This window comes from Ranitomeya imitator, chromosome 6, assembly GCF_032444005.1.
Source record: "Ranitomeya imitator isolate aRanImi1 chromosome 6, aRanImi1.pri, whole genome shotgun sequence".
NCBI lineage: Eukaryota > Metazoa > Chordata > Amphibia > Anura > Dendrobatidae > Ranitomeya > Ranitomeya imitator.
In genome coordinates, this window is record NC_091287.1 from 489,849,150 (window position 1) to 489,874,564 (window position 25,415).

General features: G+C 42.3%; 1 protein-coding gene across 3 annotated transcripts in view; it reads right to left on the reverse strand.

The window, feature by feature from the left end:
* Nucleotides 1-25,415, reverse strand: part of STK3 (serine/threonine kinase 3) — a 339,998-nt gene that overhangs the window by 296,878 nt on the left and 17,705 nt on the right. For all 3 annotated transcript variants that reach the window (XR_011314121.1, XM_069731642.1, XM_069731641.1), the window contains exons 2-3: nt 10,323-10,403; nt 1-124 (exon numbers count right to left, since the gene is read on the reverse strand). The exon at nt 1-124 is cut by the window's left edge and continues 5 nt beyond it. Coding sequence is in view for 2 of the 3 variants with exons in the window: in XM_069731642.1 (XP_069587743.1) it covers nt 1-124; nt 10,323-10,403 (205 nt within the window). In the remaining variant the exon portion in view is untranslated. The remainder of the gene's footprint in view (nt 125-10,322; nt 10,404-25,415) is intronic.

The window sequence follows — 25,415 nt, forward strand, 5'->3', positions numbered from 1 at the left end:
ACACTGCTGCATGATAGAGATCTCCTTTATGATCTCTTGAAGATCGGATTCCACAGGAACTTGTTTAATTGCAACAACCTGCCCCGACTCTTTGTGTATGGCCTTAAATACGCTGCCATAGGACCTACAGAGCAGAAGGAAATAAAAATCCACAAAAATATCAAAGGGAATATAGCAACAGAAAATTACATACATGCCAAAAATAGTCAACTTTCTGAAATGATCACTATTCCTGCATTATTCATAAAACAAGGTCTGACTGTATTTGGTCTATAATGGAGACTAGGAAGACCGATCTGACAAGAAAAAAAAAATAACCGCACTTGTCTTTTGTTGAGCACATTAATGGAAATCTGTAGGCAGGATCTCACCCCACCCTCCCCCCAAACTATCTATATGCACATGTAGCACTTTAAAGGACAAATCCGGCAATATCTTTATAAGACCAGTCCATTCCTCTGTCACTGAGAAATCAAGGATAGAATGGATATGGAAATGAGGTTGATGAGCCATTTTAGAAAAAACGAAAAAATGCAGTCACTGAATCCAATAAAAATATATCTTTATTTCAAACCACTAAAAAGACATACAAAAAGGCCAAACAAAATAGTGAGAATGGGGCCAGCAGATGGCAACGCAAATGCCGCAGGCAACATGAAAAGAAGCAGTCGCCCAAGGTATGGTGACCCCGGCAAAACTCCAGAGCCAGCCAGCTGGTGTATCAGAGCACACACCATACCACAAAACAACCACCCAATAACACGAAGGTATCAGCAGTGCTGTAACATGAGTTTACATGGTAACCCAGATAGTACACATAAGTGGGGTGGGAGATATGTGGACACCAAAATTACTGTGCATAATACCTGCTGGAGAGGGTCCGGACTGGTGCAGGGGACACGGGACACCCCAACGCGCGTTTCGGTAAATGTACCTTCCTCAGGGGGCGCATGCACCGTCTTTACACCACCAATGTTGCTCATTAGAATATTCCTGTATGATGAGCCATTTGTAGATCTGAAGCCTCTGTCACTCCAGCTCTATTTTCCACTCATCGCCTTCTGCTTTACTGATCGCTCCTTGCTCTAAGTCACATGAGGAGGAGAAGGTGCGGGGCAGAGAATAGAGCTGGAGTGACAGCGGCTTCAGATCTAGGGGCCAACTATACTTTAAATGAAACTTTGCTATCCCTCCTAATACCTGATGAAGGGACCTGAGTAGTCTCGAAAGCTTGCAATTTGTTACTATCTTTTCAGTTAGCCATTAACCACTGATGACTCAATTCTAAATATTGTGCTACTAAATACAAGCATTCCAATAATATTCTCTTCTTACTGCTCCGCAATGTCTCATTCCTCCAGTATTCCTCCTGGAAGTTTGTCAGCCATTGTAATAGGGTCAGCATTAATTTAGACTGAGGGACTCATCTTAAGGCCTAGTTCAGATGTCTATGCTTGTTCACGTACACAAATAAAATGGTGCGTGCCATCAGCGTTTTTGATTTAATTTTATCAGTATTTGGTCATCAGTGATTTTATCTCATGGATAAATAAAATTAAAAGCTTTTCTTATCCTCTGCATTATTAATCGCAGACCGCACACTGATGCCATCCGTGCCCTGCCAGGATTTCCACCGACCCATAGTCTCGTGTTGGTACTTTTCATTTGTGATGCTGGTAAAAAATGGACAGGCTTACAGGACTTTTGTATGGACACTCGGTCCGTAAAAAAAAAATACGAATGTCTGAATGAAGCCTAACAAAGAGCAAAAGGGTAACAACCTGTGGTTATACATTTCCAAGAGGAATAACACAAGAACATCACAAATTAAACTTCCACTAATGGATGTCTCAGAATTATTTTAAGGGGTATGCAAAAATTTACAAAGAGACATTCCTCTTTTGCATTATTACAGTAGATATCCAACACACCAATGTTGGTAAATTGTAATCTCCACCCAAGATAGGACATAATTGTAAGTTGTATGTCAGGTCCCCATGTATGGAGCAGGCTCAGGAAGGGAGCCCGCACAATACCCGGCAGATGCCGGCCGCAGCAACCTTAGCTGGCACAGATAGCTGAACTTTAGTCACTGACACCCAACATTTAAATGACACAAGAAAATACAAACATACATAGGCTCCATTGCCCCCCACCGCTAGGTTGTCATGTCAGCCGGGGGCCCGCTGAAGGCCTCTATGGCTGCTATCTTTGCCCTCCTGTGAAGCCTAGAAAGGAGACGGGCAAAACAGTTGTACTGTAGTATATTGATCAAAAGATTACAGGTTTAAGTACTCAAAAAAGAAAAAAAAAAAAAAAAGAAAGAAAAAACACCCTTTTCCTCACATTATAGATAAACCAAAAATAAAAATTAGCATATTTGGTATTGCAACATCTATAAATTTCCAGTCTAATAAAATACAAACTTAATTAACCCGTGTGGTAAATGCCATTAAAAGAAAAAGAAAACTGCCGAAACATCAGAATTTTAGTTTGTTAATAACAGAGAATTGAGGTTTATTACGGTAATCCCTTTCCTGTAAGGCTATGTGCAAACGTTCAGGATTTCTTGCAGAAATTTCCTGAGCAAAACCGGAAATTTTCTGCAAGAAATCAGCAGGCGTTTTTCTCGTGTTTTTACTGCGTTTTTGGTGCGTTTTTTTTTTTTTGGCTGATTTTTCCGGAGGTTCCCAATGCAATAATATAGTGGGAAATCCGCAAAAAATCCACAAAATTAATGAACATGCTGCGTTTTTTACAGCGATGCGTTTTTTTCGTGGAAAAAAACCGCATCATGTGCACAAAAATTGCGGAATGCATTCTAAATGATGAGATGCATAATGTATGCTTTTTTTTAGCGTTTTTATAGCGAAAAAAAAAACACGAAAAATCTGCAACGTGTGCACACAGCCCTAGTCCAATTTTCGTATTGCGCTCTCATTTTTGTTTCCTTGCCTTCTTCCAAAAGCCGCCATAACTGGTTTATATATCCGTCTACATAATCACATGAAGACTTGTTTTTTCGCAGGGCAAGTTGCCGTTTTCTATGACATTTGATTATACCATACAATGCGCTGAAAAACGGGGAGAAAAATTCAAATGCGGTGAAATTGTATAATGGCAAAAAAAAAAGTTGATTTTGTCAATATTTTGCACAATACAAATAACTTGAAGCAGGAAATGTCTAGTCCGAATGTAGCCGGAGGTATGCAACCCATTTACCTGTGGTGACATGACTCCCAGAGCCATAGAATCCTGACAGCGTGCATTGTGAACGCTGTGAGGATTCACAAGTCTGTAGTCAGAGAGACTGTAGACTTGTACCCCAAGCCAGGACAACCCCTTTAATTAAATAAAAGTAGTGCATTTTTTTTTTTTTTATTTGATATTTGTAGTTGATAAAAACCAGTGCTATTTCCCTTTTTAATTTACTTTTACATAAATTTTATACATATATGTAATTATATTAAACTTTAAAAAAAAAAAAAGAATTGTGATTTAAGGGCCATTTGGCGCACTTATAACTGCGCACCTGGTACTATTAGGAGCCGACTAAGATTCCGATCTTGGGAGAGAACGCGTTGTGGTCGTTACATTTTAAACCTCTTGAAATCTGCGAGCGTCAGAGTGTTTTTACTCATCCTCTGTATTGACTAGTAAGCCTAAACCATTTAGCAGAAGAAGAGTAAGTGATGGCTTCACAGGAAGAAGATCCCTGCAGAGACGCCGCTGCAATCAGGATACACAAAAAAAGTAAAATAAACACATACGGTAAGTCAAAAGGGAAAGGCTGCTACTGTTCTGCAACAGGAAATGACAGAAAATCCCGGAGCAGGAGACTTCTGCATCTATGAATAGTAAAGCGAGACCAGTTACTATATCAAGGAACAAACAGCCTCCGCAGAAACACGTCCGGAAGCTCCTACCGATGCAGTCACATTGTAGTGACACTTTATGGTCGCGTGTCGTAAGTGGTCTCAGTGAATCTATGTAGAAATAGCAAAATATGTCGGGAGCACTACCAATAGACACAGAAATATATATACCAACTAGGGTGCTACGCAAATGCATGAAAAATATAAGAACTAAACAAAAAAGAGGAAAGACATTGCATAAAAGGCGTGCACACCTATATATATGAGTAATACATAACTTTATTAGAAAACCAGCACATATAAAATGTAAAAACATTAAAAACATATCCAATAAGGATCAGAAACATATACAACACACCAACCACTTATATAATGTGTAAGACCCACAGCATAATACAATTAAATGATGTGAACCCAAATGAGTCAAGTATCCGCTGTGGGTTTTATAATCAGACAACAAACCCTAATAGCATAAGGGCATCCCCAAAGCTATCGTGGAACCAAGGTAAATATAATCAGATATCAAAGATAACACATAATGAAACACAAACCAGCAGAGGGGGATGGCCAAAAAGGCAATGAATAAATGCCCCGCAGCTATAGCTGAACTATGAAAAGGCAGTAACTGAAAGATGAGATAACCCAGAATAGTAAAGAAAATTCACCCATGCAAGGATAGCTAGGTGAGAAAGCATGAAGAAAAAATATCAGGTCTGCTCACCAGTTACAAGGACAAAAGCCACAGTCGTAATATGCCTATGGCTACCATGGAGGTAAACCCCATGCTGGCAGGTCTGAAGAAAAGTAAGTGAGAAGGTGTGGGAGAATCCCACGTGTATCGCTGCGCTTGGCAGCTTCGTCAGGGAGCATGATTCCCCTAGCATATGACCGCTATATATAGCGGTATTGAAGATCCTAAACGTTACCGGTGTGTAATCAGAACGGCCAGACCGGAAGTAGCAGGAAACCGAGGAGGCGCAGGCGCGGTCATCAGCAGGAGCCAGGTATCAATGCGCATGATCCAAACATAAGGATCAAGCGATACAAAGAGATACACCCCCTAACAGCACTGCCGAGAGCAGACCAGACGCAGGCACAATAGCCTGTAGAGGTCTAACCGCAGTGCATATGATCCAAAGTATAGGATCCAAGCGGCACCAGGAAACATGCCACAGCCCTCCCCACTAAGAGACAATAAGTACTGCATAAGCCGTACAAGCCAACTGAAAACAGAGAGGAAATGCGTATGCGCAAGAAGATAAAAAAAGCGCAAAAAGCACATTGTGCGGCCGCACAAGGAGCGCAAGAGCAGAAAAACTATAAAACCGAAACAAAGTATGATGTATACGGGACCCCCAAAATAATAAATGTAAATAATGACTGGATGATAGTCCACCAGACCTAATAGAAATGAAAAAATATATATAGAATAAAGAAAATAGACCTACAAACAAAGGGAAAAACTGTGTAAAATATTATTAGAATACCTACATCAAAATAACATATGTAGTGCCAAACAAAAAATAAATAAATAATAAATAAAAAGAAATAGAAATATACAATAGAACCTATTACTAAATAATACACAAAAATATATATATATTAACAAAAAATAATAATAATAATAAAGAAAAACAAATAATAAACCGTAAACAAAACGCATGTATAATACACATATGAGCCCAAATGTCCGTATTGTCAGAAGTTCATATACAAACATCCCATCAGGTGATAGGACATATGTAACTCTGTTCCATGTAATGAAATATAGTGGGAAACACACCGGTCGAGCCGGCAGAATATTCCATAAAACGTTGAAATTAATTTCCTCTTCCGGAAGTTATTAACCAGATCTCGGGGTCTCCAGGTTTCACAAGTTCGTACACAAAAGTCCCATCAGGTAGTCGGGCATCTAGGACAGGTGATAGAAGGCATATATCACTCTGCTCCAATTTATGAAATATAATGGGAAACACACAGGTACAAAGCCAGCGGAATGTTCCATTTAAAGTATATTTCCTCTTCCGGAATAGAATCACAAGGTCTCCAATCGTGATAGAGATACCCCTCATATCCCATAATGTCCGAAGCAAAACCTGAAATAAACATGGATGTAATAAGAACCCCCCCCCCCCCCCAAGAGGTCCGCAGGGTAGTTGTTCAGCCCAGAAAACCGGTATAAAGAAGTTCCTCGTTCAAACCAAAAGGTGAAATGGTTTTTAAACGAAAAATCCAGCGAGCCTCGTGTTGCAGTAGCCATTTATGCCGATCTCCACCCCTTTCGTTGTACATAATCCTTTGCAGACCAAAGAACTGGGTGTTATTTGATTTTCCTCCATGCGCTTTCAGGTAATGTGCTGCAATCGGGGTTAAGACCTTACCCTTTTTCTTATCAGAATGAGCCAGATGAATTGTTGATAGATGTTTTTGCGCTCGTTTCCTTAATTGCTGTGAAGTCTGACCGACATATACCTTGTGACATGGACAAATAATAGCATAGATCACAAAACTGGTTTTACAGTTGATGTATTGGTGAAGTCTATGATCAGAGTTATTTGGGGGATTATGAAAGACATCTTTGGTAGGGGGCATATGGGGGCAGATGGTACAGTCTCCGCAAGGAAACGAGCCCTTTAAACGGAGCCCCCGGTTTAAGATAACAACAGGTCGTGAAAAATGACTTCTGGTGAGTATATCACGCAAACAAGGTGCTCTCTTAGCAGTCATTAAAGGCTTAGAGCTGACACAGGCCACAGTCTGGGCATCGGAGGTTAGAATATCCCAATTGTCAGTCAGGATGTGTCTCACCTGATTCCAATTTGTACTGTACTCCGTAATGAATCTGATGGTAGAATCTTGTGGTCGAGGACGTGACTCCAACAGAGAGGCCTGGTCCGATGCCTGGGCTCGTTGGAAAGCCTGAGAGATGACCCTCCGAGGATATCCCCGCTGCTGAAACCTTGAGGTAAGATCCCTGGATTGCTGTCTGAAACTTTCATCAGTGGTGCAGTTCCGACGAGCCCGAAGGAACTGTCCTGTTGGAATTCCACTTCGGGTATGCTGGGGGTGAAAGCTCTGATATTGCAGCAAACTGTTCGTGGCCGTGGGCTTACGAAAAAGGTCTGTCAGTGAATCTATGGACATGGTGAATGAAAAAAAGAGCCCTAAATCTCTCAGAACACAACCCATTTTTATATCAGGAAAGGAAAACTTTCTAAAAAGGATTACAAAGCCGATCTGACATTGACTTTTCAACGCAAGTACACCAGCCTCATCAGGTGTAAACTATGTACATAATATTGTAAGCGGTTTAAATTGTGAAATCTGGCACCAGATCCTCCTGAGACACAAACTATATAATTGCTATAATTATATGACATCTTTACAATTAGCGGGCTGTCCAAATTAAAAAATGTCCAAAGATAATGGGATGGCGCTTCAGTTACCCGTTCCCCGATCTGATCATCACCTGTGTGTAGCAGAGGCGATCGGAAAACTGCAGCTTCTAGTCTCCCAAGGAGACTATTGAAGCATGCAAAAAATTTAAAAAAAAAAACAATATATATTTTTAAAAATATTGAAAAAATAAAAATATAAAAGTTAAAATTACCCCAATCGCCCCATTCAAAATAAAACAATTTAAAAAATAATATATCCTCAGAGTTGGGGAACATTGCCTGAGCAGAAGGAATCAACCGTTTTTCCAGGATAACCTTGTATGCGGCTTGATTCATACGTCCTTCGCAAAGATTAACCTGCCCAATTCCAGCCTTGCTGAAGCATCCCCAGATCATCACCGATCCTCCACCAAATTTCACAGTGGGTGCAAGACACTGTGGCTTGTACGCCTCTCCAGGTCTCCATCTAACCATTAGACGACCAGTTGTTGGGCAAAGCTGAAAATTAGACTCATCAGAGAAGATTACCTTACTCCATTCTTCTATGGTCCAATCCTTATGGTCTTTGGCTAACTCCAGCCTGGCTCTCCTTTGCTTCTCATTGATTAAAGGCTTTATTCTAGCTTTACATGACTTGAGTCCTGCCTCTAGGAGCCTGTTACAAACTGTTCTTGCCGCGCACTTCACCCCAGCTGCCATTTGCCATTCCTTTTGTAGGTCACTTAATGTCATCCTGCGGTTGACGAGTGATATTCGAATAAGATGACGGTCAGTGGAGAGTCTCTTTCGCCCTCTGCCGGTCTGTAGCTTTGTTGTTCCCAATGTCTGCTGCTTGACCTTGTTGTAATGGACTGCCGTCTTAGAAATTTTAAGGATGGAGGCAACATGACGCTCACTGCGTCCCTCTGCTAGTAAAGCCAGAATTGAGCCCTTTTCCTCACACAAGACTTTTATTTTCTACTCCTTTGACATGGTTATAAGTTATTTTTTAGGGATGAGCGAATATACTCGTTACTCGAGATTTTTCGAGCATGCTCGGGGGTCCTCCGAGTATTTTTTAGTGCTCGGAGATTTAGTTTTTATTGCCGCAGCTAAATGATTTACATCTGTTAGCCAGCATAAGTACATGTGGGGGGTTACCTGGTTGCTAGGGAACCCCCAGATGTACTTATGCTGGCTAACAGATGTAAATCATTCAGCTGCGACAAGAAAAACTAAATCTCCGAGCACTAAAAAAATACTCGGAGGACCCCCGAGCATGCTCGAGAAATCTCGGGTAACGAGTATATTCGCTCATCACTATTATTTTTTCATTCCTATTACTTTTGGGATATTACTAGCACTTGTTTTGCCATCCAGCTCGTCCTATTGCTATAGGATTGTGAACACCACAGCAGTGTTATTTATACTTTCCTTCATTAAATAAGATTTGGTTCAGGTGATGACCTAATCAGAAGCACATTACGTAGAATGATGTGTCCTCTGGTTGGAATTCAACTGACACTGGAATGGAATGGCTGTCAGACATGTACAGAAGCTGATTTTTATAAAACTGTGCAGTGGTCTCTTAATTTTTGCCAGAGCTGTATATATAAGCACACACATATACATGAGAAGGGGAGCAAAAAATAAACGCAAAAACGAAAAAGGGCTGCGGCGTGAAGGGGTTAAAAAAAAGACATTGAAAAACTGGAGCAAGTTCAGACAAGAGCTACTAGGATGATGAACGGACTGCAATGTATGTCCTCCAAGGAACAAATGAAGGATCTGGGAATGTTTAGCTTGCAAAAAAGAAGGCTAAGGAGAGACATAATAGCTGTCTACAAATATCTGAAGGGATGTCACAGTGTAGATGGATCATCATTCTCATTTACACATGGAAACACAAGAAGCAATGAAATGAAACTGAAATGGAGAAGATACAGATATTAGAAAAAAATTGACAGTGAGGGTGATCAACGAGTGGAACAGGCTGCCAAGAGAGGTGGCGAGTTCTCCTTCAATGGAAGTCTTCAAACAGAGGCTGGACAGACATCTGTCTGAGATGGTTTAGTGAATCCTGCATTGAGCAGGGGGATGGACACGATGACCCTGGAGGTCCCCTCCAACACTAACATTCTATAATTCTATTACGTAACTACTTCAGGTCGGCTTTCGTTGCCACCTATATCAGCTGATAGGTAGGGGTGCTGGGTGTCGGACCCTGGCCGATCAGACATTTATGACCTATCTTAAGGATACATCATCAATGTAAAAATAGCGGACAACCTATTTAAGTTTCAGCATTTGTTTTGCCCGTTAAGTCTGGGATTTCTATATACTTATAACTTTTTGTCCAAAGTCATTATTTCTTAGAATACTAAAGATTTTATTCGGTTTGTTTATAGGAATGGGCTATCTTCCATCCAGAAAAGACTAAGCAATCAGAGTCTTAACTGTTATATTGCGTTTTTAATATCTCCCGCATATTCACTTTGAGTATATAACTAATCTAGCCCCATGCCAACATTTCTTTTTGATATTAAGATGTTTATTTTGCAGCAATAAAACTAGTTTTTATACTGTTTTCAATAAAGTCTATAAAGTCTCCAGCTCAACAGCACAAAATGACAATGCGGGGAAATAAGAAAAGAAAAAAACATTATTAAGAATGAAAAGGAAAAGAAAACGATGGGGAAATGAATTTTTCCAAAGCGGAAACCCCATCTGTCCAGTGTAATAAAATCCAAATCATTGGATCATTTATTACTGAACGCATCACTCGTAGGTATTCAATATGGACAACAAAAGTGAAATGAGAACCCAGAGATTTTTTTTTGTCATATATAAAGACTTTGGCATTGATCATTTTTAATATTTTCCAATATTAGACTGTTCTTGTGTGTAAATATAAGCGATATCTCCCAGAACACAGCAAAGGATGTATTATAAAAGGTTTAATAAAACATTTTACAGTCACGCTTTAAAGCAAGTTTAACAGACCCCATTTTATCCCTGAATCCCGCAAAAGTGATAAAAAAAAAAAAAGAATATTACATTTTACACTCACCCTTCGCCAAGCTTTTCTAGAACATCAAAGACCTCTTCTGGCTGTTTAGTCAGGCTGTCTTCACTCAGCTTTTTAAGTTTGCTAATAAAAGAAAAAGAAACATATAGGCATAAGGTCAACACATTCCCAGTACAGAAAGTATCAACTGCACTGTAACAATCGGGCACATTGTCACTTGCATGCACTGAAAAAAACAATCCAATAGCGCTGATTTTTTGCTCACAGGAAGCATGCAACTTTGCACCAAGAGAATGCAATGAGAATTGAAGGCAATTTGGGACTTCACCTGGCGCCTGTCTGCAATTTGACTGTTATTTTACAGCCAAACTGCTGCTCAAAAAAGGTTATAAATGTAAATAGTACTATATAAAAATCTTCAAATATTTGGGAACACCGCTTTATAGACGGGAGGGTTCTCTTTTCAGCCTCCACGGCTCTTGTCCTGTTCTGCATTACACAGAAAATCCACTGATTTGAAAAGTAATGGCGCGATCGACAATTTCCCCGGAGGTGCCGCTACACGGAAAAAACACACTTACAGCCAGGTTTCCTCGCTTATTACGTATTATTGCTGTCCAATGAGAAGTGAACTTTGTAGATTGCTTATTGTCCGCAGCTCCTATATAGTAGGGACTGTGATTTAGGTTGGGACCACATATGGCGTGGCCAAATATCGCCATGTGCCACAGCTATAATGCAGGATAATGCAGGCGAATTGTGAACCCTAAGGATATCGCAACAAGCAAGTTACAAAAAGTCAGTTTCATTTTTGGCGACCTTCCTGTCATGGTTGCGATATCCAGCGGGTCACAATGAAGCCACATTCACCTGCATTACACCGCGACATAGCAGTGGCATATAGAAACATATGACCTAGCAAAGCAGGCAGGTAGCCCAAGCCTAAGAAAACGAATAAGAGTCATCCATCACTTCACACAATCATTAAAGAGGTCGTCCACTACTTTTACATTGATGGCCTGTCCTTAGGATCGGTCATTAATGTCTCAGTGGTCGAGGTCCAGACATCGTTGACCTTTCCTAAGGACAGGCCATCAATGTAAAAGTAATGGACAACATCTTTAAATACATTACTTCCATTAAAACTTAACACATTTGTCTAGAAGATATTTTATATGAACATTTTCTACACAGAATTTGAGCCTGGTTTACTTATTTGCCTCTCGTTTGGATATTCAAATAATTTTTAGCTTTTTTATTGCAAAACAAAGGGCTTAATTTGTCATTTTTATAAAAAAATATATATATATTTTTGTTGACATCGGAAAATGAAGAAAAACACATGTAATTTTTTCACAATCAAAAAAGGACCGATAAACATTTAAAAATAACATTTCACTTTATTACAAATAGATTTTAAACAATTTTTATATACGGTATGTATTTTTAATATGGCAGGAAAAATCAATGTAGATTGGCAGTTTCTTTTTCATTTTGGGAGGAGGCGGGGGGGAGTGTTCTAGTTTTTATTTTTTCACTTATTTCACACATTGTGCCCCCCATAGGTTTTTCAAAGACCTTTGTAATCATATGTTAAAATGTCCCTATTCTTTTAAGGCTATGTGCACAGTTCAGGATTTCTTGAAGAAATTTCTTGAGCAAAACAGGACATTTTCTGCAAGATATCCGCATGCGTTGTTCTCGCGTTTTTTACCGCGTTTTTTTTTTTTCTGATTGTTCCGGAGGTTCCCAATGCAATAATATAGTGGGAAATCCGCAAAAAATCTACAAAATTAATGAACATGCTGCGTTTTTTACCGCGATGCGTTTTTTTTCGCGGATAAAGAAAACGCATCTTGTGCACAAAAATTGCGGAATGCATTCTAAATGATGGGATGCATAATAAATGTGAAAAAACGTGAGAAATCTGCAACGTGTGCACACAGCTTAATTGCGGATTTCCCCTACAGCTGGGGCTGATGTATTAGACCCAGATACAGGGAGAATTCAGCCTCCTGGGAAGTTTGGCTTTGACTGACAGCTGGTTCCCCAACTCCACAACTACTGTAAGCAGCTTACTCTGCATTGACATTTTACAACTTCAGTGCAGAGTAAAGTGTGGGCCGCCTGGACATTTATAGTATATAGGTGTTGCTGAAGTAGTTAATATGCCGGCACCAGTTACTTGACAATTAGCAATAAATATTGAAATATGCCCTCAGTTTCTTCTATGACCTTGTAGGAGGCATATGGGAAATAATAAATAAAAAAAAAAAAATAAGTCAATAAAACATAAACGTAAACCTACTACCAATGTTTCTTTGTGGGCATAAAAAAAATATATAATGCCAAAAAAAACAAATAAAATTTAAAAATCAACACTTATTTCTTATAAATTTGTGTGTGTATATAGATAGATGGATATTGAAAATATATATAATATACATATATACATATATATATATATATATTCAAGGTTTTAAGGTTTTAAGAACTCAAAATGTTTTTCCCCTAAATAAAAAAAAAAAAATATGTATATATATATATATATATATATATATATATATATATATATATATATATATATATATATATATATATATATATATATACACATACATATATACATACATATATATATATACAAATGTGGCACCCCTAGGGGTATTTGCCACAAAAATAGTTACTGACAGTAAATGCAAATACTAAAATAGCAAGACTGCACTACCACCTCCGGCCAGAAGGGGGAGCTCCAGAGACTCCCCTTGATCCATTCTGGTCTGAGAGAAGAAATGGCAGTTGGGCCAAGGAGCTGATAGTGAGAGGTCATACAGTTGAATCTCTAACAGCCCTGTGACTGTTACCAGGCCTAAATCACCGGCCTGAGGAGAAGAGGGATAGAGAAAAAGGACATTGTGAGAACCGGGTAGCATTAATCACTACCCAGAACAGGCGCAAAGACGGATACCGGATCCGTGGCTGTATTCATTATATATAATACAGCAACCGGAAAAAGTGAGGTGATATCAGCTTCACTAGGGTCGGATGCAGCAACAGACACAGAGTTCAGCGATACTCCCAGAGGGGGTAAACCGATAAAAGGACTCGGGTTGCCCGTCGAACCAGGACCCGGAGGGGACAGATTGGGCCGGCAGCCAGTTCACATACAGCAGCAGGGCCACACAGAAATTGCGCACAATAAGAGGCGAAGACCCCGGCAGGGTCAAAGTAACTCAGAGTTCCCATACAGACTCCGGTGACAGGACTGGTTGTAAATCCTTTTATGTCAAAGTAAACTGGTTAAACGTTTCAGTGCCTCAGTCTTTCATTTGGACAATAGCCATCTATCCAGGATCAGGATCGTCACCGCTGGGAGAACCTGCTGCTGATCAAGTAAGTGCCTGTCCCCTCATGATACCCCTTACACTGTGCATTGCCTGAGGCCACAGCACCGGGTCAAGCCACCCGTGACATCCCCCTCAAGAGACAGACTCTATTGGTCCGGTGCTGGGTATCCCGGTCTCCTGGGCGTCACAATTGGCGTCACGAACAGGATCTAGCCAGCCCGTATACCGGGTATTGTGTGCCGTGATTGGAGCCCAAAACTGTGAAAACTGGGATGAAAAATCTTGAAAATTGACTTTATTAAAGAAAAATCCATTCCCCATTGAAAACTATTGAAAGTGACTTTTCCCCATTGGTTATAATGGAGTAAAGATGGCCGCCATCCCCTGAGGTAATCACTTCATAACCGTTAGGCACGAGACTGTTAATTGAGCTACGCCATCACCTGAGCCCCAGTCTAACTGAAAAACTTCAGAATCCGCCATTACAGAGCGCGGTGGGTGGGAGCAGCAGGGGGCGTGTCATTGTGGGCGGCACCAAGCTGAGCGCTCTGACATCAGAGCAAGGGGAAAATCGATCCTGCTGCACAGCGGAACGAATCTACACTATCCCGACGGAAGCGGAGGACCGGAAGGGTCCGGATTAACTAAGGGGGCACAGTATGTCGCAGCACGGAGACGCCGCAGCACTCGGCAACGCTAATGCAGCTGAAAGACAGAGTGTCAATAGAGAGTCCGGCAGCGCAGCGGTGCAAGGAGTGGCGCCCATCATGCCGGTGCTGATGCCATATACCCCGGGTGGCCCATGGCTTCCAATGTATGAAGGTGAGCCTAATACCCTTGACGATTTCAGAGAAAAGATGCTGGCCCATTTTGACATGTTCCCTGTGGGTGAAGTTCAGCGTGTTAGTCTCCTGATGATGCAGTTAAGTGGCCATGCTAAGCGAGAAGTCACAGCATGGGCAGCTGATCTAAAAGGCACTGTTGAACGCATATTTGCTGGATTAAAAGCTACATTTGAAACCACGGCCAGCAGCAAAGCTAAAATACGATTCTTTAGTTGCAAACAAAAAGCTAATGAGGGCGTGAGAGACTTTGCCTTAAACCTGCAGGAAGCCCTTAAATCACTTACACTGGCTGAACCCATTTTTAACACCGGAGCGGATAAACTGCTAAGAGATCAATTTATTGAGGGACTCTACACCCCTTCTCACCGGGGGCATGTGAGCATGCTTGTTTTTAAGAACCCTGAATTGACATTTGCCCAATTAAAGGAGAGCGCTATACGTCTCCAGCTGGCAGAGGCACCTCGGGATCAGGATCCTGCGCAACCCATGGCAGAGGCACCTCAACAACAGGGAGTGCCAGTGACATCAGCTATGTCTGGGGCCATTGCTAAGCCCCTGGGGCCCAGTACTAATGAGGCTCTTCAACAAAAGCTTGACTCTTTAGCTGATGTTGTTGCTTCAATGGCTAAAACCATGCAGGAGATGAGAGGACACAAGATGGAGTTGGCAAACTGTAAAGAGGATGTTCCATGGATGAGACCCCGGAGATACCCGACATGGAGAGGACGACCCCGCGACCGCTACCAACCGGATGGACAGCCCATTTGCCGCCGTTGCCAGCAGCCGGGCCACTTTGCACGAGATTGTGATTTAAACGGGAATCCCCTGGGAATGCGGGCCGCTTCGCAGGAATGAACTTTCAAGGCCCAACACCCTGGCACGACAGGTACATCGGAGGACGACCCATTATCCCTATCGTGCTGGACGGAATTCCCCTCAACGCTTTGCTGGACACAGGTTCCCAGATTTCATCTATACCGTATATCCTTTATAAGAGGTACTGGGCTGATGCAGATATTGATAAAGGGCCCTCTGATGTCGAACTAGATATATGGGCCAGTAATGGTAAGTTGGTACCGAAACTAGGATTCAGGGAGATGACCATAAAGATTGGTAAAGTAGAATTGAAGAAACAGGGTATAATTGTTGTTGATGTTGACCGGCGGAACTGTGAACCAACTGTATTGATAGGAATGAATGTGTTAGAGAACTGCTTTTCCGAAGTCATTTCTGTCTTACAGCAAATTGCTGAAACTGCCCAATCCTGCCAGCAGAGTTCTCCGGAGGGAAATAAAAGTATTGATGTTAAGGAAACAGGTAGAAGTTGCAGGTGGAGAAATCGGCAGTGTGAGGGCAAGTGATCCAACGTCTATTGTAATCCCACCAAAAACAGAAATGCTGGTATGGTGTAGAGCAGCCATTGGTACTAAGGGACGAGATTATCAAGCCTTAATAGAACCAGTGTACACCGACAGCAGGCCCACTATACTCACAGCACGAGGGATAGTCGAGGTACACCGGGGACGAGTGCCGGTACGACTTTTGAACTGTGGAGAGGAAGAGGTCACTTTGCCAAGGTATGCTACAATGGCAAAGCTATATACTGTTGACAACAATGCCATCACCACCATTGAGCCCTTAGAACCAACCTGTCAGGTGGAAGGCAATGGCTCAGATGGAGAAATGGAGGATTGGTGCCAACAGCTACACGTGGGCATAAATTCAACACCTACCCATCAAAAACAAGGGGTGTATAGGCTAGTGACGGAATATGAACAAGTCTTCAGTAAACACCCATTGGACTTCGGACGGATAGAAGGGGTAGAACACACAATCCCCACAGGTGACCATCCCCCAATAAAAGAAAGATATAGACCCATACCGCCCGCTCACTATCAATGTGCAAAAGATATGCTGAGGGAAATGAAACAGGCCGGGGTAATAAGAGACAGCTGTAGCCCCTGGGCGGCCCCTCTAGTGATTGTCAAAAAAAAGGACGGAACCATGAGAATGTGCGTAGACTACCGGAAGATTAATAACATCACCCATAAAGACGCCTACCCCTTGCCTAGGATAGAAGAGTCCTTAACTGCTTTGAAATCTGCTAATTATTTTTCCACCTTAGACTTAACAAGCGGGTATTGGCAAGTCCCTGTGGCTGAGAGAGATAAGGAAAAGACGGCATTCACCACACCAATGGGTCTATGTGAATTTAATCGCATGCCGTTTGGACTCTGCAACGCATCCGGTACCTTCCAGCGGCTGATGGAATGCTGCCTCGGACACAAGAACTTCGAGACCGTCCTCCTGTACCTAGATGATGTGATCGTCTACTCAAAGACTTACGAACAACACTTAATAGACCTGGCAGAAGTGTTCGAAGCCTTATCCAGGTATGGCATGAAAGTCAAGCCATCCAAATGTCACCTTCTCAAGCCAAAGGTACAGTACCTGGGACACATCGTGAGTTCGGAGGGAGTAGCACCAGATCCCGAGAAAATAAGCGCCATAAGGGATTGGCCAAGACCTACCAGCGCAAAAGAAGTGAGACAATTCCTGGGATTGGTGGGTTACTATCGCAGATTTATAAAAGGATTTACCAAGTTGGCAGCACCCTTGCAAGACACCTTGGTAGGGCAGACGAAGAAACCTTCAAACCGAAACCCTCCTTTTCAGTGGAACGACGAAAGGGAAGACTCCTTTGAACAACTAAAGAAGGCACTAACCGGAGAAGAGGTTCTGGCATACCCAGATTACCATAAACCTTTCATCCTCTACACCGATGCCAGTAATGTGGGACTAGGAGTGGTGCTGTCACAAAAGCAAGAAGGTGGGGAGAAAGTCATCGCCTTTGCAAGTAGAAAGCTCCGGCCTACTGAAAGAAATTCAGAAAATTACAGCTCCTTCAAATTGGAACTACTGGCAGTAGTTTGGGCTGTGACGGAGCGTTTCAAACACTATCTGGCCGCTGCAGAATTTATTGTCTATACTGACAACAATCCGTTGACCCACCTGGACACAGCCAAATTAGGTGCGTTAGAACAGCGATGGATAGCCCGGTTATCTAATTACAACTTCATAATCAAGTATCGAGCAGGTCGCAAGAATGGAAATGCCGATGCCCTATCCCGGATGCCACACTTGAGAGATGTAGAAGAGGAAACGGGGGAGCTTGAAGAAATTGAACTACCAGCCTTCCATCGTCCCAAGGCAAAACATCATCAGTCAAGTACCTATCAGAAACAACAAGAGGTGAATTTTAATCCGTTAGCACACCATAGATGGGCTGACACCCAAGACAGCAATCCGGCTGTGAAGTTGGAGAAGGAACTGTTGACTGAGCAAAGTGCATATCCCTATGAGGATGCCCCAGAAGAGACGCATCAACTCTGGAAAGAGAGAGGCAAAATGTTCCTGTATCAAGGGAAGCTCTGTAGAAGATACACCAATCCGAAAACACATGAATTGGTTTGGCAGATTATTGTGCCTAAACAAGATGTGAAGATGGTCCTCGAAGCTTACCATAATGGTGCTGGTCACTTCGGTTGGAAAAAGTTAGAAGTACTTCTAAGAGAAAGATTTTATTGGGTCGGGATGAGAAAATCAATCGAACAGTGGTGCAGAAATTGTGGCCCGTGTAACCTCAGAAGAAACGATCAAAAGAACCAAAGAGCACCACTGCAGCCCATAATCACCAAACAACCACTTGAACTTGTAGCCATGGACCACGTGAAGTTGACACCAAGCCGGTCCGGCTATGTCTATGCCTTGACCATCGTGGACCATTATTCACGTTTCTTGGTAGTAGTACCCGTAAAAGATCTGACAGCAAAAACAGCAGCCAAAGCGTTCCAAACGTACTTTTGTAGACCCCATGGATATCCGGAACAGGTTCTCACCGACCAAGGTACAGCCCTTGAATCAGAGATCTTCAGAGAATTCTGTAATATGTATGGTTGCAAAAAGATCCGGACGACGGCCTATCATCCACAAACAAACGGCTTATGCGAGAAGATGAACCATATTGTAATAGACCTACTAAAGACTTTACCTGAGACAGAAAGGAATCAATGGCCAGAGAAATTGCCTGACTTGGTGGATCTGTATAATCATGTCCCGGTGAGCTCCACCAACTGCACCCCAGCTTACCTTATGCGTGCAAGACCCGGCCAATTACCAATCGATCTAGAAATGGGAATTCTGAAACCAGACGCAGAAGTTCAAGACTCCAATTGGGATATCATACGGCAAAAGCAGTATCGCCAAGTGCAAGAGAGTGTGGAAAGAAGCCTTCGGCAAACTAGAGAAAGACAAGAGCGAACTTTCAACCAGAATGCTCTAGCGACCCCATTAAGACCGGGTGACCAAGTGCTCAAGAGAAATCGTCGAACCAATAAACTGGACAATCAGTGGGAAGCCGTACCCTACACAGTTTTACCAACAAGAGTGGATAATCCTAAAATGTGTCTCATTAGCAAAAACGGAGGCTTAACATCTGTACTAGTGTCACGCGACAATCTTAAATTATGTCCGGAAGCATTGAAAGAGCCAGACGTTGTCCAGCCAGAACCAGAAGTTATTCAACCCATACAGGTTCAACCAGTAAAGGAAAAAGAAGAGGAAGTGTATCACACCTGTATAGGAGACTTTCCCAAAACCCTACTAACATACTATGGTGCAGTAGTGGTTCCCATGGTGGCCTTTTACCCAACACCGAACCCAATACCAGAAGTCCCAAGACAGGAAGAGGCTGACCCCGTACTACAGGAGGTTCCAGGCCAGGAAGAACAGATTCCTGGTCAGAGTAATCCCATTCACGGTGGACTTGCCAACTCCATAGTCGTGGAATTATCTTTAGCAGAGCGGGCAGATACTACATCCGCAGTAGACAGTAGTACACCACATGAAGAGACACCGCTATTACGTAGATCACAGCGTAGTACCCAGGGTCAATTACCGGCCAGGTATGCAGATTACCAACTATAAAGCTCATAATGTGAATTGTATATATGTTATGCCGTATATAGTTAAACAGAAAATGTAGTATAGTCATTGCTATCAGTCTGCAACGTTTAAGCCCAGTACCTACAGAGACTTGTCTGTATGAACTTCTTGCATATTCTTGAACTTTTTATCAGCCCGGAGGCACTAAATCAAAACTCTGGAAAGTCTGCTTTTTGAACTTTGCTTTTTGCTCTTTTTGAACTTTCTTTAGACTTTATATTGATAACTCCGTTGGAAAAATGGAACTAAATTCCTGGACACAAAGTGCAGTGCCTTTCCTAGTACCTTCAAGGATAGAACTGTATTAATGGACGCTATTTGAAGTGACTTTTTACAGAACTCTATTTTTGTTTCCTTGAGTGGTTTTTGTAACTTTTCATTTTTAAGACTCTGTACATATTAATTGTTATTTCAAAATGTTATCGTCCCACAGTCCCGGAGTACTGTTCTTAACTAAGGGGAAATGTGGCACCCCTAGGGGTATTTGCCACAAAAATAGTTACTGACAGTAAGTACAAGTACTAAAATAGCAAGACTGCACTACCACCTCCGGCCAGAAGGGGGAGCTCCAGAGACTCCCCTTGATCCATTCTGGTCTGAGAGAAGAAATGGCAGTTGGGCCAAGGAGCTGATGGTGAGAGGTCATACAGTTGAATCTCTAACAGCCCTGTGACTGTTACCAGGCCTAAATCACCGGCCTGAGGAGAAGAGGGATAGAGAAAAAGGACATTGTGAGAACCGGGTAGCATTAATCACTACCCAGAACAGGCGCAAAGACGGATACCGGATCCGTGGCTGTATTCATTATATATAATACAGCAACCGGAAAAACGTGAGGTGATATCAGCTTCACTAGGGTCGGATGCAGCAACAGACACAGAGTTCAGCGGTACTCCCAGAGGGGGTAAACCGATAAAAAGACTCGGGTTGCCCGTCGAACCAGGACCCGGAGGGGACAGATTGGGCCGGCAGCCAGTTCACATACAGCAGCAGGGCCACACAGAAATTGCGCACAATAAGAGGCGAAGACCCCGGCAGGGTCAAAGTAACTCAGAGTTCCCATACAGACTCCGGTGACAGGACTGGTTGTAAATCCTTTTATGTCAAAGTAAACTGGTTAAACGTTTCAGTGCCTCAGTCTTTCATTTGGACAATAGCCATCTATCCAGGATCAGGATCGTCACCGCTGGGAGAACCTGCTGCTGATCAAGTAAGTGCCTGTCCCCTCATGATACCCCTTACACTGTGCATTGCCTGAGGCCACAGCACCGGGTCAAGCCACCCGTGACATCCCCCTCAAGAGACAGACTCCATTGGTCCGGTGCTGGGTATCCCGGTCTCCTGGGCGTCACACATACATATATATATATATATATATATATATATATATATATATATATATATATATATATATATATATACGCATATATATATACACATATATACATACATATACATATATATATATATATATAAATATATATATATATATATATATATATATATATATATATATATATATATATATATATATATATATATATATATATATATATATATATATACACATACATATACATATATATGGAGGCCATAGAGGACGAAACCCACTTCCTGCTACACTGCTCCAAATACTCAGCAGTGAGGGACACTCACATCTCTTCCCAGACTTCATCACCATGAAGGAGGAAGAGAAAACATATATCTTGCTGGGAGAAGAAGAGAGAGCGGTGGAGATAGCAGCGCGGTATGTGAGCGAATGCCATAGACTGCGAGAAAGAGAACTATGATGCCATGGACTATAGCCCCCAACCTGGATCTGCCCCATCCACCTCCCCTATGCCATGGACTATAGCCCCCACAATGGACCTGCCCCATCCACCTCCCCTATGCCATGGACTATAGCCCCCAACCTGAACCTGCCCCATCCACCTCCCCTATGCCATGGACTATAGCCCCCAACCTGGATCTGCCCCATCCACCTCCCCTATGCCATGGACTATAGCCCCCAACCTGGATCTGCCCCATCCACCTCCCCCCACAGCTCCTACCCAACATCCCCTCAGTCCCTATCCCTATTGCCTCTATACACTTGCTTTGGCAAAACTGATGTGTATTTGGTCCTGCCAATAAAGCTTCTTTGAATCTTGAATCTATATATATATATATATATAAATATATATATATATATATATATATATATATATATATATATATATATATATATATATATATATATATTATTTTTTTTTTTTATTTAGGGGAAAAACATTTTGAGTTCTTAAAACCTCATGCATGAGGATAAAATCAAATGTGCCTGGTCATAAATGGGTGAAGATGGCCCAGCCTTGGCCTATCCTACTTAGCAATATGCTGTCACTTACTAAGGCTACTTTCACACTAGCGTCGGATTCGGCCCATCGCATTGCGTCGGGCCGAGATTCCGACGCTAGCGTTTGTTGTGCCGCACAAGGGAGGCAGCGGATGCATTTCTCCAGCGCATCCGCTGCCCCATTGTGAGGTGCGGGGATGTGGGGGCGGAGTCCTGGCCGCGCATGCGTGGTCGGAAAAAGCGGTCCGTCGGCTGCAAAAAAACGTTACATTTAACGTTTTTTGCTCCCGGTGGTCCGCCACAACACGGCACAACCGTCTCGCGACGTGTGTCAATACGTCGCAATGCGTCGGTAATGTAACTCTATGGGGCAAAAACGCATCCTGCAAACAACTTTGCAGGATGCCTTTTTTCCCCTAAACGACGCATTGCGACGTATTAAAATAAACGCCAGTGTGAAAGTAGCTTAAGCTGGTAATACACAACTGTTTTCCTTTCTTCCATCCACTACAATGTAAAGTCACCTCACATGAGCAGCCACCCTTCACCCTGCATGGAGGTCCGGGCACCGCTACTCAACTCCTACAAATAACATTTGTGGCATACCCATAAACACTTATTCCATTTTACCTCCATACTTCAGCGCATTTTTACAGAAAAATGTGAAGCCACATTTTGGTGGTCTGCTTTATGTCGGGGGTGACCAGTTGCACGCAGCTGCTGTATTATGCGGTAGTTTAACAAAGCTCTAAATAGACCACAATAATAAAATTCGCACACTGCACCTGTCGACCCGCTACCGACAGGAACTGCAGCCTCCATCCGTAGTATTGTTACCAGAGATAAGGTTACAAGTGGGAATTACCAACAGGAATGAGCATCTGCAGGCCGGCACATGGGTCATACGGTTATTTCATTGCTACATTGTTAGCATTGTTTCCAACCACAGAAACGATGTGTGACCTGAAATAATGTACGAGGCCGGTCACTGTAACTTCCTATTTTGTAGGTCACTGAAAATGAAGAAAGCTTGCAAAACATGACCGTGAGCAAGCGATGAGGTAGAATGCAATCCTGCAAGCTGGCGTGTGTGCGATAGAGGACTCACATCTACAAAAATGCTGCGGACACCCTTAATTATTAATTGCAAGGATCAGGTTAGCAAAGGTTAAAAAAATTAGTGCACTGTAGACAAAGAACATTTTAACATTCCACATAGAACACTTTATTAACAGACGAGGTTCACGAGCAAAACATCTGGTGCAGTTTGTAAAAAAAAAAAAAAAAAAAGAGAAAAATCCAGTATAGAGGTCTTCTTATAAAAACACTAGACCTTGGAAATAAAGGTCCCAGAATCTGGAGGAAGAGTGGAAAGGCCACAATCCAAGCTGCTTGAGGTCTAGTGTGAAGTCTCCACAATCAGTGATGGTTTGGGGAGTCATGTCATCTGCTGGCTGGTGTAGGTCCACTGTGTTTTATCAAGACCAAAGTCAGTGCAGCCGTCTACCAGGAAATTATAGAGCACTTCATGCTTCCCTCTGCCGACAAGCTTTTTGGAGGTGGAAATTTCATTCTCCAGCAGGACTTGGTACCTGTCCACACTGCCCTTTTGGTACCAACACCTGGTGTAAAACAACACTATCAAGCTGCTTGATTGGCAGCAAACTCGCATGATCCTAACCCCATAGAGAATCTATGGGGTATCGTCAAGAGGAAGATGAGAGACACCAGACCCAACAATGCAGACGAGCTGAAGGCTGCGATCAAAGCAACCTGGGCTTCCATAACCCCTCAGCAGTGCCACAGGCTGATCGCCTCCATGCCATTCTGCATTGATGCAGTAATTGATGCAAAAGGAGCCCCGACCAAGTATTGAGTGCATTTACTGAACATATATTTCAGTAGGACAACATTTCGGATGTTAAAATCATTTTTCAAGCTGGTGTTATAAAGTATTCTAATTTACTGAGATAATGACTTTTGGGTTTTCATTAGCTGTAAGCCATAATCATCAACATTAACAGAACTAAACACTGGAAATAGATCACTCTGTTTATAATGACTATATAATATACAGTTAAGTCCATATATATTTGGACAGAGACAACATTTTTCTAATTTTGGTTATAGACATTACCACAATGAATTTTAAACAAAACAATTCAGATGCAGTTGAAGTTCAGACTTTCAGCTTTCATTTGAGGGTATCCACATTAAAATTGGATGACGGGTTTAGGAGTTTCAGCTCCTTAACATGTGCCACCCTGTTTTTAAAGGGACCTAAAGTAATTGGACAGATTAAATAATTTTAAATAAAATCTTCATTTCTAGTACTTGGTTGAAAACCTTTTGTTGGCAATGACTGCCTGAAGTCTTGAACTCATGGACATCATCAGACGCTGTGTTTCCTCCTTTTTGACGCTCTGCCAGGCCTACACTGCGGTGGTTTTCAGTGGCTGTTTGTTTGTGGGCCTTTCTGTCTGAAGTTTAGTCTTTAACAAGTGAAATGCTGCTCAGTCGGGTTTAGATCAGGTGACTGACTTGGCCATTCAAGAATATTCCACTTCTTTGCTTTAATAAACTCCTGGGTTGTTTTGGCTTTATGTTTTGGGTCATTGTCCATCTGTAGTATGAAACGACGACCAATCAGTTTGGCTGCATTTGGCCGGATCTGAGCACACAGTATGGCGGCTCTGAATACCTCAGAATTCATTCGGCTGCTTCTGACCTGTGTCACATCCTCAATAAACACTAGTGACCCAGTGCCACTGGCAGCCATTCATGCCCGCGCCATCACACTGCCTCCGCCGTGTTTTACAGATGATGTGGTATGCTTTGGATCATGAGCTGTACCATGCCTTCGCCATTCTTTTCTTTCCATCATTCTGGTGGAGGTTGATCTTGGTTTCATTTGTCTTGATGCCTATGAGTGGCTGCACCGTGCAGTGAACCCTCTGTATTTACTTTCATGCAGTCTTCTCTTTATGGTAGATTTGGATATTGATACGCCGACCTCCTGGAGAGTGTTGTTCACTTGGTTGGCTGTTGTGAAGTGGTTTCTCTTCACCATGGAGATTATTCTGCGATCATCCACCACTGTTCTCTTCCGTGGGCGCCCAGGTCTTTTTGCATTGATGAGTTCACCAGTGCTTTCTTTCTTTCTCAGGATGTACCAAACTGTAGATTTTGCCACTCCTAATATTGTAGCAATTTTTCGGATGGTTTTTTTCTGTTTTCGCAGCGTAAGGATGGCTTGTTTCCCCTGCATGGAGAGCTCCTTTGACCGCATGTTTACTTCACAGCAAAACCTTCCAGATGCAAGAACCACACCTCAAATTAACTCCAGGCCTTTTATCTGCTTAATTGAGAATGACATAACGAAGGGATTGCCCACACCTGTCCATGAAACAGCCTTGGAGTCAATTGTCCAATTACTTTTGGTCCCTTTAAAAACAGGGTGGCACATGTTAAGGAGCTGAAACTCCTAAACCCTTCATTCAATTGTGGATACCCTCAAATGAAAGCTGAAAGTCTGAACTTCAAATGCATCTGAATTGTTTTGTTTAAAATTCATTGTGGTAATGTCTATAACCAAAATTAGAAAAAT